The sequence below is a fragment of the Eubalaena glacialis genome, chromosome 13 (assembly GCF_028564815.1).
Source record: "Eubalaena glacialis isolate mEubGla1 chromosome 13, mEubGla1.1.hap2.+ XY, whole genome shotgun sequence".
NCBI lineage: Eukaryota > Metazoa > Chordata > Mammalia > Artiodactyla > Balaenidae > Eubalaena > Eubalaena glacialis.
Window position 1 is genome coordinate 5,996,874 of NC_083728.1, and position 18,413 is coordinate 6,015,286.

Genomic DNA, 18,413 nt, shown 5'->3' on the forward strand with positions numbered 1-18,413 from the left:
GTGCTCTGCATGTGACCCGGCACATGCCATTTCTTAGAATGAATGAATGAGGGAGAAAGTGAGGCAATGAGTGAATGAACCTCCTCTCCAGCCTTCACACCCCCTCCAGGAGGCCCCCGTGATTCCCCCAGTGCCGAGTCGGGGCTCCAGCTGGATGGTGGGAGAGGCTGGGACCATCCCGGGATGGAGCCCCTCTCCTGCACACCCAGACGTCCCTTCCTGACTTGCGCCGCGCCCGGCTGCCAGCACCCTGAGGGCAGAGGGTCTGGACACCTGCTCCTATGCCTTCTCAGCAGCTCCTGCCTGGGTTCTGCCAGCAGTGCCCTGCTTTCTCCGAGGAGCCGCCCCCTGTTCCACCTGGCTCTGGTGGAGCCGCCCAGCCTCTGCCCCCAGGGCCCTGCTCTGAGCACATCAGAGACCAAGCCCGGTGGCTATGGGGGTCAGAGGCGCCCACTTCGAGGGAAAAACTACAGACCCACTTTTTCTTTAAAGAAAACAAGTTTTATTTTTATAATCAGAACATTCTAATAAAAATATTATTAGAATCTGAGCTACCTTTGCTTTCTGGGCCTTGACTCTGCCCCGGCGTGCAGGGAAGCGCCTGCCCGTGTGCAGCAGCCCCGAGGCCTCCCACTTCCCTGAGGTAGGTCTGCAGGAGCAGCCCGCACGCCCCAACCCCCTCGGGCCTGTCCCCTCATCTCACTCTCCCCTCCCCCTCCAGGAGCCCCATGGCGGGCTGTGGGAACTGTCACCTCGCCCGTCCCCGAGCCCCCAAGGCAAGCAGATGTGTCTCAGCTCAATCCCACAGCTGCTCGGGCTGGTACATACACAGCAGGCGACACCGCGAGGGGACGCGGGGGGCACTCTGAGCCTCCACCCTGCCGGCCAGGACGCTGCGGTCCGGCCCCTTGGCCCGCAACCCCGTCATGGCCGTAGGGAGGGGGACAAGCTTAAGACAACTTACTGTCTGGAGACGCCTACCCTCTGAGGGGCTCGGGCACTCGGGCCAGCAGACACCTTATCACAGAAATACTGTCACTGGCTCCTCGGGTGTAGAGCCATCGACAAAAGCGAGTCTCTCAAAGTCAAAAACAGGTTTTGGATTCTTGGTGGTGGGAGTCTCTGCTGAAAAAATAGACTGAAATTCTGAAATCATCTTAGTAGCAAAACAATGACGATAAGAAAAAAAAGTCGCAGTGCTTCGACGTAAAGGACCACGGCCAGCTGCCCCGTTGCTGGTCACTGGTGGCCCTGCCGCACCTGGGCGTCTGGGGGCCGGGGGGAGGGGGAGCGCCCCAGGGCCAGCATTTAGAAAATGGGAACTCAGGAGGCCGGCGATCCCCCCCGTGCACGGTTTAGAGCTGTGCAGACGGAGCGACAACAGTCAACACACTTCGCGATCCTGGGCTTCCCTGGAGTAAGGCCTCTCTGAGCGGGACAAAGTTTCTGCTCACCCCAGAGGGCCGCCGGGGTCTGTGGAGGGTCCAGAAGGCCCCACAGGATGCTGGGGGGACCGCCCGCGGGCTCCAGGGGTGCGGGAGGGCGGGGACAGTGTGTGTGCGACATTCAGGCTGATCTTCAAATGGCTCTCGGTCACTCTTTTCTCTCAAAGTCCTCCCTCAAGGCGCGACGGTCCTGGGTGTAAAGAGAAGTGGTCTCTGGGCCGCCCAGGGTGCAGGCGGGGTCCCGCGGGGTCTCCCGAGGCACAGGTGCGGTGTGCACCCCTGGGCTCAGCCGGCACCCGCCCAGCGCGTGGTGATGGAGCCGCAGTTGCAGGGGCAGAAACGGCCCTCACTGCATCCTGTCGGGCTGCAGCTGCTGAGGCTGGTACTGCACGAAGGCAGTGCCCGCGGGGGCCGCGGCCGAGAGGGCCTGGGGCACGGCAGCCGGGTAGCCGTAGCTCACAAAGCTGGCGGCTGTGGCGGGCGAGGCGGCATACGGGTACTGGTCGTAGGTGGCCGGCGGGTACTGGGCGTAGGCCGGGCTGGCCGGCGTGTACTCAATGTACGGCGAGGACAGTGACGGGACTGGGGCCGCCGGGATCACCACGCTGGGCTGGACGATGGCTTGTGGGTAGATGTAGTGGGGGGTCAGCCTGTGGGGCCAAGCAGAGAGGGTCAGGGTCAGGGTCAGGGTCGGGCGACAGAGTGGGGAAACACAGCGGCTCGGGTGGAGTGGAGGTGCCGGAAGAGCCGGGTGATGCTGTGTCCCCCCTCCGGCACCTCTACTTCCTCATCTGTAAAATGGGTGCAATTATAACAATAATGGTGCTCCGCAGGGTCTTTGCACTGGCCATGCCCACAACCTGCACAGCACTTTCCCCAGCGACCCACAGGGCTCCCACCTCCCCTCTTCAAGTCTGCACTCAAATGTCTCCTCCGCGAACCCGTCCAGGCAGCCCCCCCATCCCACCCTACACCCCAAACATCACCCGTCCCCCACAGGAGCAACACGACATGATTCGGGGGCAGGGATGGGGAGTTTAAAAATGATGAACAATTTCAGCACCAAAGCATCAAATCCAGCACAAGCCCTTCTGAGCACAGGTCCCTGTGTGATCACCCAGGTCACATGTCCATGAAGCCAGCCTTGTCCCCCCACTTCCCTGGGTTCATCTTCCCAGCATCTGCCACCCCCCCAGTGACACCCTGCGCAATTTACTTGTTTACCACATCTGTCTCCCCTGACTACAACGTCAGCCACCCGTGAACAGACAACACAGACCCTGGCCCAGGCAGGGGCTCACTTGCTGAGTGAATGAGGACAACGATGGAGTACAAGTGTAACCGCAATGACGGTGCTGCGAGCAAAGATGACGGCCAGAGCCTCAGGGACAAGGCTCAGCAGGCCGGTGGCCACGCCTCACATGCAGTAACTGGCTGAAACTTCCCCCAGGTTGACCTTCAGGTAACCGTCTCATTTTACAACAGAAAAACTGGTCTTGGAGGTGCCTCGCCCAAGGCCCCCCGGGCATTAGCCTGGGAGCTGAGAGCTGCAGCCCGCACTCGTCCCTCCCTGCAGGCTGCCCACCGCGGGCCCCGTGTGTGCAGCCTCCACTGTAGGGGCGACCCCACACGTCGCAGACGGAGAAACTGAGGCTCGGGAAGGCAGTACCAGCAGGTGCCCGCTCCGGCAGCCGGCGCCGGGCCCCATGGCAGCGGTGGGCACAGAGCGGCCTCGGCGGGGCAGACGCCGTGGCCTCCAGCATCAGCTCCTCTCCCTCCTCCTCTCAGGCCTGCACAAGTCACACAGGACGGGGCTGACGTGGCTACACACCTGGGGGCCACCCCAACTTCCCTCCACGCCTGTATGACAGGCCCCGGACCCCTGACCTGCCCCCCTTCCATTCCGAAGAGAAGCTGCTTTGAAAGAAAAAGGGAAACCTTTCCTCCCGGCGCTCCCGCAGGCCTGGCAGGGGCAGAAACTGGGGCAGCTTTGGGAGAGCAAGTGGACAGAAAGCCGGGCCCTGGAAGCTGGGCTCCCTGCCCTCGCCAGGCCCCTCGGCATCCAGCAGCCCTCCCTTCTGAACAAGGACAGGGGCTCAGTGGGTCCTGGCGGCACCCCTGGGAACAGCGAAAAAGCAGAGAAACCCGAGTGTTGTCCACGGGGACGGAGCAGCGTCCAGTGTCCCCCAGACCACCCCACGTGGCAGCAGGACGAGGTCCACACTCAGCCCCAAGCCGCTCCCCTCCACGCTGCTGGGAGAGAAAGCCAAGCCACAGAACAGAGATACTGTTTATGCAAAACTGTGATATTTATACTGAATGGTGATAATGTTCATGCTAAAAAAAATCAAATGTGTATTTATATCCATGCTAAGGATGGGTGAGGTGGAATTGTATGAAACTGCCGTTTTTATGGGTCCAAGAGCTGACTGAGGGCAACTTTATGTGGGGCAAGGTTTTGAACGCAAAGAAAAGGCCTGGAAGGAGGCTGTGTAAGGGTTGCACGTGGGTCCGAGCGTCTCTACAAGGCAAGCGGATTCACAGGCGCAAAGGGGAGTAAGAAGCACTACTCGCAACAGCCAAAAAGGAAAAGCAAGCGTCCGTCCAACGTCCGTCCACGCGTCCGTCCACGCGTCCGTCCACGGATGAATGGATTTCCCGGCTGCAGGGTATCCATGCCAAGGAGCATCATTCCACCACAAAAGAGAGTAACGCGCTGACACACGCCACTGTGTGGATGAACCTTGAGGACACGATGCTGAGTGAAAGAGGCCAGACACAAAAGGCCACAGACTGAATGATTCCATTCACGCGAAATCTCCACAAAAGCAAACCCAGAGAGAAAGTGGTTACACTGCAGGGGCTTCGGAAAGCAGGGGAGGGGCGTGAGGGCTATGGGCCTCCTTCTCGGTGACGAAAAAGTTCTGAATGAATCACATAGCGGTGATGGCCGCACGACTCTGTGAATATATTTAATGCCCTAAAACAGCAGATTTTAGGTTATGTATACTTTACCACAATAAACACACAAATATAAGGAGCAAATCCTGAGCGAGGGGCGAACAACCCCGTGAGGAAAGAGCTGGGGTGGTGACGGGCACCACAGCCCCATGGAGCCAGCAGCAAAGCCCTGGGGGTGAGAGCCTGGGCACACCTGGCCGGGCCGGAGGGCCCAGCTCCCCCCGCCAGGGAGCTCCTACACCGGGTCCCCGCCTCCCCGCCGTGCGCCCTCCTGGGTGGCAGCACTCCTACGGTCGCCAAGGCCACACGCTGCTGCTTGTCAGGAAGCCAGGCAGCTGTGGCCAGGAACCCTGCGCCATGGCCCAGGCCATGGCACCCACGCTCCCTCTCCGCCCTATTAGGAGTTTCTGCTGCCCACCCGCTCCTGCCTCCCTGGTGGGAACAAGAGCCCTGAACAGAGTGGGGCCTGGGTTCGAATGCCGCCTTGGCCTCCCAAGCTGCAACCAGCCTTCTCACGTGTCTGCGGGTGTGCTCTGGGCAAGGATGCAGCGGTGAGCAGACGACCCAGTCCCTGGCCTCTCAGAGCTTGGATCCCAGAGGCACACAAACACACCAACCCGTGAACCAGAGCTGGGAGTGGTCGGGAGAAGCTTCTCAGAGGAGGGGGCAGCTGCTCAGAGCCTGAGCTCCTGGCCCATCTCCCCCACTGGACCTCACATGAGCAGGTGGTGCCTCGCCCAGGGCCTGGCCGTGGGAGGGGCTGGACACGCAGTGCTGACAAACAGCCGGCGGGCACAGACCCCTCCGAGAAAGACACGGGGCCCCGGCCGTCCGGATGCCTCTCTGAAAGGGAGCCAGAGGAGACACGATGGAGCGTGTCTTGGTGCGGTGCCCACTGTGCCGTCCTGGGCGTCATCGATGCCCCCACCACGTGAGCCCCACGCGGCTCCCGGAACCCTAGAACATTCCTTAGTGGGAGGCTGTGGAAGCTTTGAGCCCAGAACTTCTCCCAACACGGGCAGGCGCACCACTGCCTCAGACGGCATTTGCTAAAAATGTGGATCCCCGCAGACTGCCAAGTCAGATGGGGTCCGGGAATCTGCATCCGACAGGCACCCGGGGATTTGGATACTAGCACTACAGAACCACTGTCTGGACCAGGCACACACTGTCCACACGGCAGAAGTACCCGGGGCTCTAAAATGACAGGTTTCTGGCCACACCTGCCTCAAGGCTGCCGGCCAAGGCAGCTGTCACGTTTACCAGGTTTCTGACACTCAGTGTCGTCAGGACTAAGCTCTGCTCTGGCCACCACAGAGCTGCCCTGCTGGGGGACGCTCAGACACGGTGTGGGCGAAAAAGCTTCAGGGTGAGAGGAAGGGGGACTCCCTTGTTTCCTGACCTGCGGGGACACTGCGTGTCTGTATCTGTTCACCTGTTTCCCTCAAGCACCCTGTCCCCACTCCCCACTCTGCTTGTGAAAAGCCCAAGATAACTTATGAAGCATTTCACAGCCATAAAAGAGGTGCTGCTGTTACCCTATTGCCCAGAGAGTGAAACCAAGACTCAGAGAGGCCGAGGGACTGACAATCACACAGCCAGGGAGACAATGGCTGGTGTGGGTTCTGCCACTGGGTACGCACTGCTGAGTCAAGGGGGGAGGACGCTGCGAAGCTCCCCCCCCGCCCCCAGGAAGGGGACCGGTTCTGCCACTGGGTACACACTGCTGAGTCAAGGGGTGGGGACGCTGCGAAGCTCCCCCCCCACCCCCAGGAAGGGGACCGGTTCTGCCACTGGGTACGCACTGCTGAGTCAAGGGGGGGGGACGCTGCGAAGCTCCCCCCCCTACCCCCAGGAAGGGGACCGGTTCTGCCACTGGGTACACACTGCTGAGTCAAGGCGGGGGGGGACGCTGCGAAGCTCCCCCCCCCACCCCCAGGAAGGGGACCGGGGCCCTCAGCTCTGAGCTCAAGTTACAGAGCTTCTGTGAGTCTCAGTTTTCCCATCTGTAAAACGGGTCTGGCCAGGGCTTGAGAACCGAGACCCTCCACCGGAACAGCATTTCTCAGCCACAGCGGCTCTGCCCCCAGGGGACGCTCAGCTGCGTCTGGGACATTCCTGGTTGTCACACTGGGGGTTGGGGGGCTGCCAGTGGCAGCCAGCGGGTGGAGGCCGGGGACGCTACCAACATCCCACAGCGCACAGGATGGCCCCTCCCGCTGACCACGAAGAATCCTCCAGCATCACGGCAAGGTCAAGACCCTGCTGTAAACTACAAAGAAAAAGGCAAATACCATTGTCACGACCACAGACACCCATGCAGAGGGCTGGGAAAAGGCCAGGCGGGGACCAAGGGACTGAGCTGGTGCACACACACAGCATCCCCCACGGGAACCCACTGGACTCTTCGGTGAGAAGGAAACCCCAGCCAAACCACCAGCTGGCCCCATCTGAGCACAGCCCCTGCGCCCCCTTCCCAGGCCCGCACACCACGAGGGCGGAGGTCCCACGCGCCTGGCACCGGGGGACAGGGTCTGTGTCCAGCGGGTTCCTCAGCGCCCCACCTACTCCCCAGAAAGGTCAGGGTGCTGCCGGCCTCCGCGCGCTTGCTCTGCGGGCTTCTGAAAAGGGCACAGGCCTGACACGTTCCGTCCTCGGGGACTCCCCTGCCCACGTCCACCCCACCCACGCCCCGGTCCCCCAATTCCCCCCGTTCTCCCCCCGTCCCCCAGCAGCAAGCCTGCATCCACCCAGACCTGGCAGGCCTGCTGCGCCGCCCCCTACCCTGCGGCCAGGGGTCGTCTTAAAAACAGTCCGGGAGACCACGCCACTCAGGCACGTCCCCACAGGGGCCTCCCCTTCGCCCAGAGCCAAACCCCGACTGCTCCCCACCCCCCAGGGCCTCCCTCAGCCTACCTCCCCAGCTTACCTCCAGCCCACTGTCCCCACTCCGGCCACCCAGAGCTCCTTTCTGTCCCCCAGACTGCACATGCTTCTCCGAGCACAGGGCCTTTGCACCTGCTATTCCCGCTGCTGGCAAGCTTCTTCCCACAGCTCAAACCTCACCTCCTCGGAGGCCTTCCCTGACCACGCCCTCCCCCCCCCCACCCCCGCCAGCCGGCCTTCCTTCCTACAACCCCAAACCACCCTGTCATCCACCTTCTGTGCCGCTGTCTTCCCCACGAGAACGCAAGCCCCACGAGGGCGGGAACCTGGCCTGGACTGCTGGGTCCCAAGCGCCTAGCCAGCCCCTGCCGAGTGCCAAGGGCCCTGCGGGCACCCGGTGGCAAAGAGGCCCCTCCGGGGCTGCTGCCACTTCCTGGGCCGGGAGTCACGGCCCTGGGGAGGCAGAGGAAGCAGCCCGGCTGGCACAGCCGGGGACCCTGGGGAAGCAGAACCCGCAGCCTCAGTTCAAGCCTGGCTCTGCACCTGCCAGCCTCGGCCTCGACCCCGGGGGCCGGGACTGCCTCCTCTCCACACCCCAGAGACCCCCTCCTCGAGCCTGAGGGAGGGCAAGATCGGCCCCCACCCAGCCAGGACAGACCAAAGGCCCTCCCAGCCCAGCCCCATGGAGGGCAGCCCAGGGCCCTGGAGGGAAAAGCAAACCAGCTAGCAGGACGGTCAGGTTTGGGGTTAGAACCTAAAAGTCAATTGACCCGATGCCCAGGGCCTGGGCAAAGCAAACCCCCAAACCCCCAGACTGGGAAGAGAGCCGCAGCCGGCCAGGTTCAAAAGGCCAGACCATCCTGGAGGGGCGCACGCTCGGGCTGAGCACCCCCCGCTGAAAGGGCGCCGGCCGAGACCTCCGCCTGGGCCCACACGCCCAGGGGGAGCGGCCCACAGCCAGGAGCCGCCCAGCTGACTCGGCCCGATGCAGAGCAGGGCGGAGGGCGAGACCCCGAGTCTGGCTCCTGGCCGTGCCTGTCCAGGTCCGTCGGCCCTCTCTGGCCTCCTTTCCCCATCTGCAAACTGAGGGTGCTACAGAGTCCGACAGAGCCTCCCCTGGAGCCCTGCAGGCAGAGGTCTTGGGGTCTGAGCAGGAGCATCTGGGGACGCCGGGGCAGGTGAGGGGGGCCGAGGGGGCCGACGCCCGGGAGACAGACGGGCACGCCGCCCACACACTCAAAGCAAAACTCTCAGCGAAAAGGGGTCAGCTGTGGCCCCAAGCACTCATTCTGTGAATGCACAGCTAGCCCCAAAAATAAAAATAACAAAGGCAAATGAGCCCATTTCACTTTCTCTGCTCTCTGGAGGTTTGGCCTGATGGGTCGGAGAAGCCGGCGGCCGCTGGGGCACAACTCAGGAGCCTCAGGCCGGGGAGGGGCCTCCCAGGGCTCTCCGGAGCGGGGACATCCAGGCTTTCTGGGGCCGTCGGACCACAAAGCAGGTAAAACGCATCTCCCGAGGGGCAGTGCCAGACCCTGGCCCGGCATCTCCACCGGAACCTGTCCAAACCCAGACGCCCGCTCTTCCCCCCAAACTGCAGCCTCCCCTCACTGCCAAGGCCAACTGACCCGCCATTAGCTCAGGCCCAGAGTTCTAGAATCTTCTTGGACTTTCTTTCACACGTTCTTTCAATGTGCTCAGAATCCCACAGCTCCTCAATCCCGGGCGGCCACCATGGCCTCGCGTGTGGACTGGATCACTGCGAGGTCCGCTAGCGGGGCCCCGACCCTGGCCTCGGTGGTTCAGGCCTACCCAGCAGCTGAAGAGACCCTCTAAAGACGCAAGTGACCCGGCCCTCATCTGCTCAAGGCCCACAGCGGCCCCCCAGCACTCAGGCAAATCCAAATGCTCCCCTGGGCCACCGTGGCCCGACGTGAGCTGAGGCCACCCTGCTGGGCCTCTGACCCCGCCAGTCTCCCACTGCCCACACCACTCACACCAGCCTCCCCTGCCCAGCTGCTCCTCTCCCCCCAGAGCGCCTGTCGCCACCCGAGCCGCCACCGCTCTGCCAAAGGAAGCTCCATAATCACAAGCAGGGCCAGGGCTCCCTCCGTCTCCACGAAGTCCCCAACCTGCCACAAACTGGCTGAATGAAAGCACAGCTTCCTCCTTTCAGCCACGCGGGAGGGGTCAGAATGATCCAGATGTACCCCGCCCCCCGTCAGCACGCTGCAGGGCACGCATCACGTCCACGTGGCAGATGGGGAAACTGAGGCTCAAGGACGAAAACTCGTTGCGAGAACAAGGGGTCACACAGACAAGTCGTGGGGCTTGCAGGCTCCTTACACAGCCTCCTCCCGCTGCAGTGAGAAGGGGCGGCCCGGCCCACTTGGGAGCCCCCCACCCGGGTCCCTGCCCTGGGACACACCCGTGAGGCCAAGTGAGATGCCCGCATCAGCCTGCGTGTGGTCAGGCCTCTCCCTTCGACCGGAGGCTTCCTGATGAGGCCTCGCTACGGGGGCCCCTCCCGCCAGGGCCACTGGGGCTGGCGAAGAGCTCATCCTTGGACAGGAGCCCGAGAACCGCCCCAGAGGCCAGTGTCTGTTACAGCAGACGGGGACAAACAACAGGTGTGTGCGGGCCACCCGCCAGGGAGGGCCACGCGCCGGCCCACTCCTCGCTCCAGCGAGTGCCAAACAGGAAGCGACGGGCTGGGGAGGGGCAGGGCCACCCCAGACACCCTGAAAGTAAAAACAAGCCACGTGATGCCACACGGGAGGGCACCAGCTTCCTCTCTGCCCCCATACCCTCCGGCTCTGACCTCACTTCCTGCCACACCTCCAAGGTGCGGGCCCCCTGTTCAAGGCGCTGCGACTCGCCCCCCCCGCTTTATTTACTTCGTGTCATGAAATCACGAGAGACTCTCCGGAAAGTGCAAACACAGTAGAGAGAGGCCCCACGGGCCCTCCCGTGGTGTCCCCAGTGGTGACGTCTCATAACCCAACACGCTACCAAACCCAGGAGCCGCAGGCCGGTGCATCGCTCTGAGCTCGGCTCCGGGCCTTGCTCGGATTTCACCAGTTCAGGGGGGTCCTCGGGTGTAAGTCCATGATTCTGTATCGCACGCACAATCACCCACCCACCGTTACAATCTCGACACAGGCCTGTCCCAGCCCACGAGGCCCTCCGCCAGCCAGCTGCCCTGTTCAGCTGTCCCCGTCACCACCTTGGCCCTCACGTGCCCACAAGGATGTCTAATGGCCTGGCTTCCCTGCCAGAAAGCAAGATGGAGAACCAACCACATCTTTCTTATTCAAAGTATCCAGCAGGCGCTCAATAAATACTGGATGAATGAACGATTCTGGGAACAGCTCTCGGCCTTCCGCCCAGCCCCTTGTGCTCCGTGACATCTTCCTGTCACTCTCTGGCCCCTCTCCAGCCCTGGGGACCCAAACACTCTGCTCAGACCCCCTGGGCAGGCACACACCCACGGCCTGGTCACAGCAAGGGCAGCGGGTCTCAATCTGGGCACCGGGGCCCTTCACACAGAGGGTGTAGGGGCCCTGAAACTCCAGGCCGAACGGCGTGTGCGCGTGCTGGGGAGAGGGTCCCATCCCCAGTCGGCCCTGGGAGGTGGCACCGACACAGTCCCCACCCCGCAGACGGGGAGATGAGCCCGGAGAGAAGGGGCTGGGCCTGGCCTCAAGCCCGGGGCCTCGCTCCAGCACGAGGCCTGCCTGACACCCAGCAGCCCCGGGACCCTGTCCTGCCATCTGGGACCTAGGGACTGGCCCCAACCTGACACCGAGGGGGGCGGCTCGCGGTGGACGGCTGTGGAGCCCACAAGGCACCCTTGAGAAGCTGGGCTGGGGAGCTGAGCCCAGAAAAGCAGTTGGCCCTTCAAAAATAACCCAAGGAGAGGCTCCCAGTGCAGCCAGGCCTGGTACAAACCTCAGCTCCTACAAGCCTCAGGCTCAGGCCTGGACAGACAGCCCTGACACTGGGAGGCCCCTTCCAAGCCAGACCCAACGCTCTGCCTGGACCTGTGCCTGCAGTCTGCTGACTGTCCCACTCCATCAGCAAAGGGCCGGTCGGCTGGGTGGTCTATGGCCGCAGTCCCCACCCTGTGATCGATCCACCTGCCACCTGCCAAAGAAGCCTTCTTCAAACCCTAACCCTAACTCTAACCCTCGGCCCCATGTAGTTAACATGACGGAAATGTCCCGGTCGCGTTAGGTCCTGAAAAGTCCCGTTCTTGAAGAAAAGAAAAACTGCGGGCAGGGAATCCAAGCAAAATGCAGAGAGTATAAAAGTTCTTTGGCAAATTTTTCCATGCTGACATTTACGACCCAGCCAGACGAGGATTCCGCAGTGGCCTTGCCCAAAAGCGAGCTGTGGAATTTTTAGAGCTGTCCCAGGCACACGATCGGGGCCAGAAAGTCAGGGAAAGTTCCGCCAGGCAGGAGAGGGTTAACGGGTTTGCAAACTCTGGGCTGCCCGGGCCTTGCTGCCAGCCCAGAGCCGACACCACTGACCGCTGAGTCAGGCCCGCCCGGGCCCCGGCCCGTTGTTTGCAAAATCAAAAGGGACGCTGACGGCCCAACTCTCCAGCCAGGCGGGCGGGCGCTGGCAGGAGACAGCTGACCCCAAAAGCCCGGCCCGGCACCGCTCCTGCCCCCTGGGGTCTCAGCAAGGCCTGGTGGGAGGCGGCACAGCTGTGGGAGGCGGCACAGCTCTGAGAGGCTGCAGTCCACCGGCCGCTGGAAATGCAGAGCTGGACTGTCCCTGTTTGGGTCTCCACCCCCTTGGTAACCAACAAATAGGGCCAGCGGCCTCTTCATCGTCACAGGTATTAAATGGCCAGCCAGCAGATTCACTTACAAAACACTGTCGCCTGCAGTCGGGAGCACATGGCAGTAAACTCTGTGACCGATGCCTGACCACCCTCCCATGGGTGGCGCTCTGAGAACCACAAGGGAAACCGTCGGAGCACCCTTCCCACCCGCCCGCCCCACAGAGCAGCGGCTGAGAGCGCGCGTTCCAGAGCCAGCCCGCATGGGTTCAAATCCTGTCACTTCAGCCGCCCTGGACAGGTTGTTAACCTTTTTAACCTTTATTTGCCACAGTTTCCCCACCTAAGAAGCAAGAGTAATATCGGTCCCAATCTTTGAGGGCTGCCGTGAGGGCAGGAGAGAAGGCAGACAAGTATGGAGCCCCCGGCCCCACGTGCCAGCACTGCCTCAGGTGGTTATTAGTCCCATTTTCCAGATGAGGAAAGTAGAGGCTCAGGAAGAAAACATCTCTTGCCGAGATGGACCAACTGGTAAGTGACAAAGTCAGGATTTGAACCCAGGTCTGCAGGCTCCAGAGGCCAAGTGCTGAGGGTCACCAAGTCCCAGAGGCAGTTGTGACAAATCACAAGGGAGCCCAGGCTCGAGCAGGAAGCTATGGTCGCATTTCAAGCAGGAAAGAGCCGCGTGTGCTCGAGGCTCACGCCCGGATCTCCATGCCAGCCCCAGGCCCAGCCCCTGCCCTGGGGAACAGAGCCAGGGCTGTGGAAAGTGAGGACACCCTCCTCGTATGGCCTGAACCCAAACAGGAAGAACCTGGGTGACGGCAGGAAGACGGGGGTGTCCCCAAACACCTTCCAAGATGGCTGCAGACACAGGTGAAGCAGATCCCAGGGCGAGAAGGAAACCAGAACCCTCTGCTCCCTGCCGCCCTCCAGGCTTCCTCTCAGGAGGACAGACCGGGACCTGGGCTCACACACTTCCTCCAATTCACGTGGGGGCCACTGTGCCGCCACAAAGGCTGCCCGTCAGGGTAAGCAGCCCCGAATCATGGTGGACCTGCCCAGTCCACCCAAGCCCAACTCCCAGCCTGCTCCAGTGCCCGGTTCACGCTGCCCCAGTGAGCCAGGTGGCCCCTTAAACCGAGCCTCTGGGGCAGGTACACACACGCTCACACACACACACACACACGTACACACTTGCAACTTTCAGCACAAAACGCAGGGCCTGGGATTCAGTCTCTGATAGCTTAAGAGGTTCTAACATTCTAAAAGGGGCTGCCTGTTCTATAACTGCCCCCCCCAGAACCCCCATCCCCATCAGCACGCTCCCTGCACTGGGGCACACAGCCGACATCGATCACAGGGCTGGGAAGTCAGCCGGCATGGCAGGCTCCTTTGTGCCCCTAAAGTCTCTGCCCTTTCCCAGGCAGCTGCTAGACCTTATTAGATGTTCAAAAAAAAAAAAGAAGACGACGACGAAGGCCCTTTTCGGATGGAGGAGGCTGGGGCACACTGCTCTAAAGCACATCAGACAAAAAGCCCACAGGCCGGGCCCACTCGGGCGGGGACATCTGGCCCTGATCCCGGCTCACCTGTTGCAGCTTCGCAAACATTGGACCGGTCGGCAGTGACCGGCTGCCGCCATCTGTCGGGCACTGGAGCAGGTCAGAGGGGCGTCCTCAAAGAGCCTGGCCCGGTTCCTAGTCGGCAAACCCTTCCAGCATACTTACCTAACCTGCATGGGGCCCATGCCAGGCCTCCACCCACAGAACTCAGAGGTGCTGTCACCATCCCATATCACAGGTGAGGAAACTGAGGCACTGGTGGCTGCGTGAGCAGAGGTCACGCACCCAGCAGGGGGAAACCGGGCTCTGAACCCAGGCCACAGGCTCCAGAGCTCATGCTCCCCATCTCTCTGTGGTGTGGCCTTTTCCGGGGGGGCAGAGAAATGCAATCTGCTTTCTCCCCCTTCTCCCAGCTTGTCTCCCTCCCACTCCCAAAACACAATCACGCTTCTGAAAGGCTGGAACAAAGGTCGGTTCTCAGACACAGAAAGGTAGTTGCACACAGCGCAACCAACCACCGTGGGGTCGGCGGTCCCAGAATAAGAGGCTCCCTCAGACCGATGGGCGCCTGCACTAAAAGACCCAGAAAGCTCACAGCCCCCTGGCCTGGCTTCCAAGGCCTGTTTACCGCCCCCCATCCCAGCCAGCCGTCCACTCACCCGTAAGTCCGCTGGATCAAGGTGGGGTGCAGCTGCTGCACGCCGATGGCAAAGCCTAAAACGAGGGACCAGTTAGGGGCCCGGCCTGACACAGGAAAGAACCTCACAACCATCCACCTCTAACCCAAAGCGTTAATCAGCTTCCTTTCCCCTCCCAGGCCACCTCCACATGAACCCCAAAACTCCCAGCCGAAGGAGGCCAAGGGACCCGAGAGGCAGCAGCCTCTGGGTGTCTGTCCTCCCAACCTCCAGCCCCGGGGACCAACTTCCTCCCTCCGGTGAGGACAGCTGACAACTGGGTGACGCGCCCTCCTCGCCCTGTCCCACTGGCACACACAGCTAGAGGAAGGGGTTCAGCTTCCAAGCTGGGAGATGGCTGCTCTGTGACGGCTCTCTGGGAGCACATGACAGCCGACTGCCACCCCTGGAGGGGGGGGGGGGTGGTGCCTTTTCCACCCGACAGATACCAACGCTGAATATAGCAACCAGAAGTGCCAAGGAAGGAAAACACGGCTCTCACCCGTCTGGAGGCTCCGCGGCTTGGCACCCAGATAGGCCAGGTTCACGTTGGCCTTGCGGCCGTCAATGTTGGGGTTAGGGTCTTTGCAAGCCCTCTCAGCTGCCGCCCGGTCAGCCATGGTCACCTGGAAGAGCACAGACGCATCAGGGGCTTCCCTTGCCGGCGGGAGGAGCAGAGAGAGAGCTCTAGAGCCCCGGCACGGGGCACTCGTTTCCCCACCCCACCCCCGCCCCGCGTGCCCATTACCCAAGGCGCCCAGCCCAGTCCCCTCTGACCCCAGCCTGGGGCCCTCCCAAAGCTGCCCCTGGGCCCCGGCTCCTCCCCCCCGAGTTCAAGTGCTAGGAAACGCTGCCCTCAAGGACGGAAACAACCCCCAGGGAACACACGGCCACCCCGAAAGGAGGCAGGGGTCCCGGCCAGTGGGGACCACAAACTTCCTCATGGGAGGTGTTTGGGGACACCCTAGTTAGAAAGGGAGTAAAAGAGGTGTCTTCAGGGCGATTTTTACTTAGGTTGTTTGGGGTGTCTGAGAGGGCTGCTGGAAAATAAAATGGGGGTTGTTGCTTCAGGGCTCCTGAGCGCCGGGGCCGAAGCCCGGCTCCTCGCTCGCTTGTTGCTCCAGGAAGTGCCGAGAACCTCTCCACAAACTTCGGAGTCCTAATTAAACCCAGCGGCTCTCCCTTTTAAACCGGGCGTGGGGAGGGGGCAGGGAGACCGGGCCTGGGGGGCGGGGGCAGGACCGGCTGGAGCCCGAGAGGGGGCAGCAGGTGCCGAGCCGGCGGGAGGCGCCCGGGTCTGGCGTGCGCCCGCCGGCTGACTCAGCGGCCCGGCCGCGATAAGTGCGGGGCGGGGAGCGCCCGGCCGCGGGGCCACTTACGAAGCCGTAGCCGCGGGACTTGCCCGTCTGGCGGTCGGTGATGACCACGGCCTCCTCGATGTCCCCGAAGCCCTCGAAGTACTTCCTGAGCGAGGCGTCGGTGGTGTGGTAGGGCAGGCCGCCCACGAAGATCTTGGTGAACGTGGTGTCCTTCTGCGAGCCGTGCATGGCGCCGAGGGCGGCCGGGGGCCGCGGGAAGCCCGCGCTCGGGGCGCACGGCGCGGGCTGCAGCAGCATGGGGGGCGGCCCGCCGCCTACGGACCCGGGCCGCGTGGGGCTGCGCTCATTGGGGGCGGCGGGGAGCGAGCGGGGCAGCAGGGGCGCCGGTCCAGCCGCCGGGCCCGTCCACTCGCGGGTCGCTCCCGCTCTACGCGCGGCACTGCGCTGCGTCGCGTTCCTGCCGGCGCTGCGGGAACTCTGCGCCCCGTCGCCCACCCGGGCTTTGTAGTCGGCCCCGCCCCCTGCCCGCCCAGTCCCCGCCCCGGGCGTCCGGCCCCGCCCCCTCATCCCCGCCCGGGCGCGCGGGGGCCGCCGGGAAGCGTAGTCCGGCCCCGCCACGCCACGCCCCACGTGCCCCGGTGAAGCCCAGGGGCAGGGCGCGCACATGGGTAGCGGGCGCATCCGGGTGTTTTGGGGGGACCAATACGTGCTCACCGGATTCCTGGCCCCTGCTCTCGAGGAGCGCACCGTCTAGCGAATCAGATACAAACGATTCAGACCATGTTTAGTGAGTCTGAATCGTTTCCCCAGTGCAGCTTACGGTACAGGAACTTATATTAAAGGTGAAACAGCCTTTGTTTTTATATGTAAATGTAATTCGTTCGACGAATATTTATCAGGGCGTGGGGGATGCAGAAATGCACGCAACACACTCTACCCCACAGAGCTTCTATGAACAAGACAAACAGGTAAATATACAATGTACTATCCATTAGGAAATAAATCAGGGTGCTGCCATCCAGGAGTGGCCAGAGTGGTCCCGGAGGCCCCTCTGAGAAGGTGACTGGGCAGGGAAAGTAGTTCTGGCCTCCTCAAAAGTCCACCCCTGTGCCAAGGATCCCTCCATCTCTATGGGCCATCCTTGGGGGAAAGCAAGCAGAGGGTGCCCCTGTTCCCTCTGTTCGCTTCCCCAGCCCTAGAAACAGGCCCACCCCTGGGTCTCTGTAGCAGCACCCGCTACAGAATTGTCAGGGCACCTTGTCCAAAGTTATTAGGAATTTCATGTCTGACAAGAGCACTGAACCCGAGGCCCTGGCACCAGCACCCCCCCACCAGTGGGTCACACGGCCGTGCAGAGCCAGGCCCTGAGGATCTCAAACCCTCCACATGTCCAGGCACCAGCATTGTGATGTCCTGTGCAGTTGGGACTCTGCTGTGGACGAAAAATGTCACCTGCCATGTCAGTAAACAAAGGATGTTGCGGCCATCAGCCACTGCAGCCACCCCTAACTGTGTACCCTGAGGGGATTCAGGGTGGAAAAAAACAGGATACTGGCCCTAGATGGTTAAGGTGCACATCAAAGGAATGATTTCAATGAGCCCAGACTCTTGCATCTTCGCATACATAGAAAAGCGCTAAATTCATTAACTTGAGATGTGTGGTTTTTCTTTAATTAACAGTGATCTTTTGATGTTCCGAAGTTTTGGTTTTTGTTGCAAAAACTCCTCTATATCCTGGCTCCTCCCTGACCTCTTTGGAGCAGTCCCTGAGAGCTGCTTCAAGGGTTCGAGTCCTCAGAAAGTCCGCCAAATAAAACATAATTCTTAACTTTTAGGTTGTGCATTTTTTTTTAAGTTACCACTGCTCTGAGTGGGGTCGCTCCTGGTGACCCCAGCTCCTGGCGGACTGAGGGGTACAGGGAGGCAGGCGAAGCGTTCACTAGTCTTTCAGGCGTTTATCAGGCACCTTCTCTGTCAGGCTGCGTTTGATTCCAGGCCCAGACCAGCTGTGCCTCAAGCCCCTGGACTCCCCGACCCCGCGCGCCACCCGGCAACCATTGGTCTGACCCTTCCTTCCCCCCAAACCCCCGCCCCAGCCCCCTCACGCTGGGAATGGAACCCCGAGTCCTCCGGGGACACACTTTTCAGTCCCCCCTTATTTCCCCCTGGTCTTGTCGCTCCCAGTTCCCTCCAACTCCCCAGGCCCACTCCTGCCTCGGGGCTGGGCCTCATCGCTCCCCCTGTATTCAGCTTTTCTCTTCCTTCAGTGTACTTTTCACCTCCTCAAGCCCTGGTTACCTATTCACGGGTTTAAGGTCTCTCTCCCCTACGAGGTGGGCCCTTGGATGGTTTGCTCAAGCTGTGCGGCCTGACAAGCAGAGGGCCCCCGGGAAATGTTTGTTGAGTGAATGCACGATGGAAGGAAGAAGCCGAGGAGAGCTCTCGACCAGACAAGGGACACTCAGCGCGCCCTTGGAAAACTTTGCGAAAGTGTGACCTCCACTTTTTGGGCCAGGGAAGGCGGCCACCGTGCGGCCGCGCGATCTTGGGCACACTGGGTCCCATCACCGGGCCTCAGTTTCCCCTTCCGTGACAGACAAGGCCTCTAGGGGCGGGGGCAGGCGGGCCGCGGGCGGCGAGGCTCCAGGCCTACAAATCCCAGAGCCGCCCGGACCTGCCCCGCCCCGCCCACCCCGCGCCCCTCCCGCGCCCCTCCCGGCGGAGCGGCCGCGCGGGGAGGGGCGCCGCGGGGAGTGCGGCTGCGCGCC

The 18,413-nt window shown here is 62.1% G+C and overlaps 1 protein-coding gene across 1 annotated transcript; it reads right to left on the reverse strand.

Moving 5' to 3' along the window:
- Positions 1–479: 479 nt before the first annotated feature.
- On the reverse strand, positions 480–16,134 carry RBM38 (RNA binding motif protein 38). Its single transcript, XM_061208370.1, has 4 exons — positions 15,706–16,134; positions 14,829–14,952; positions 14,309–14,363; positions 480–2,095 (listed from the first exon to the last, which is right to left on the reverse strand). The coding sequence occupies exons 1-4, from the start codon at positions 15,940–15,942 to the stop codon at positions 1,792–1,794; spliced, it is 720 nt and encodes a 239-aa protein (XP_061064353.1). The 5' UTR covers positions 15,943–16,134; the 3' UTR covers positions 480–1,791.
- Between the last annotated feature and the right edge of the window lie 2,279 nt (positions 16,135–18,413).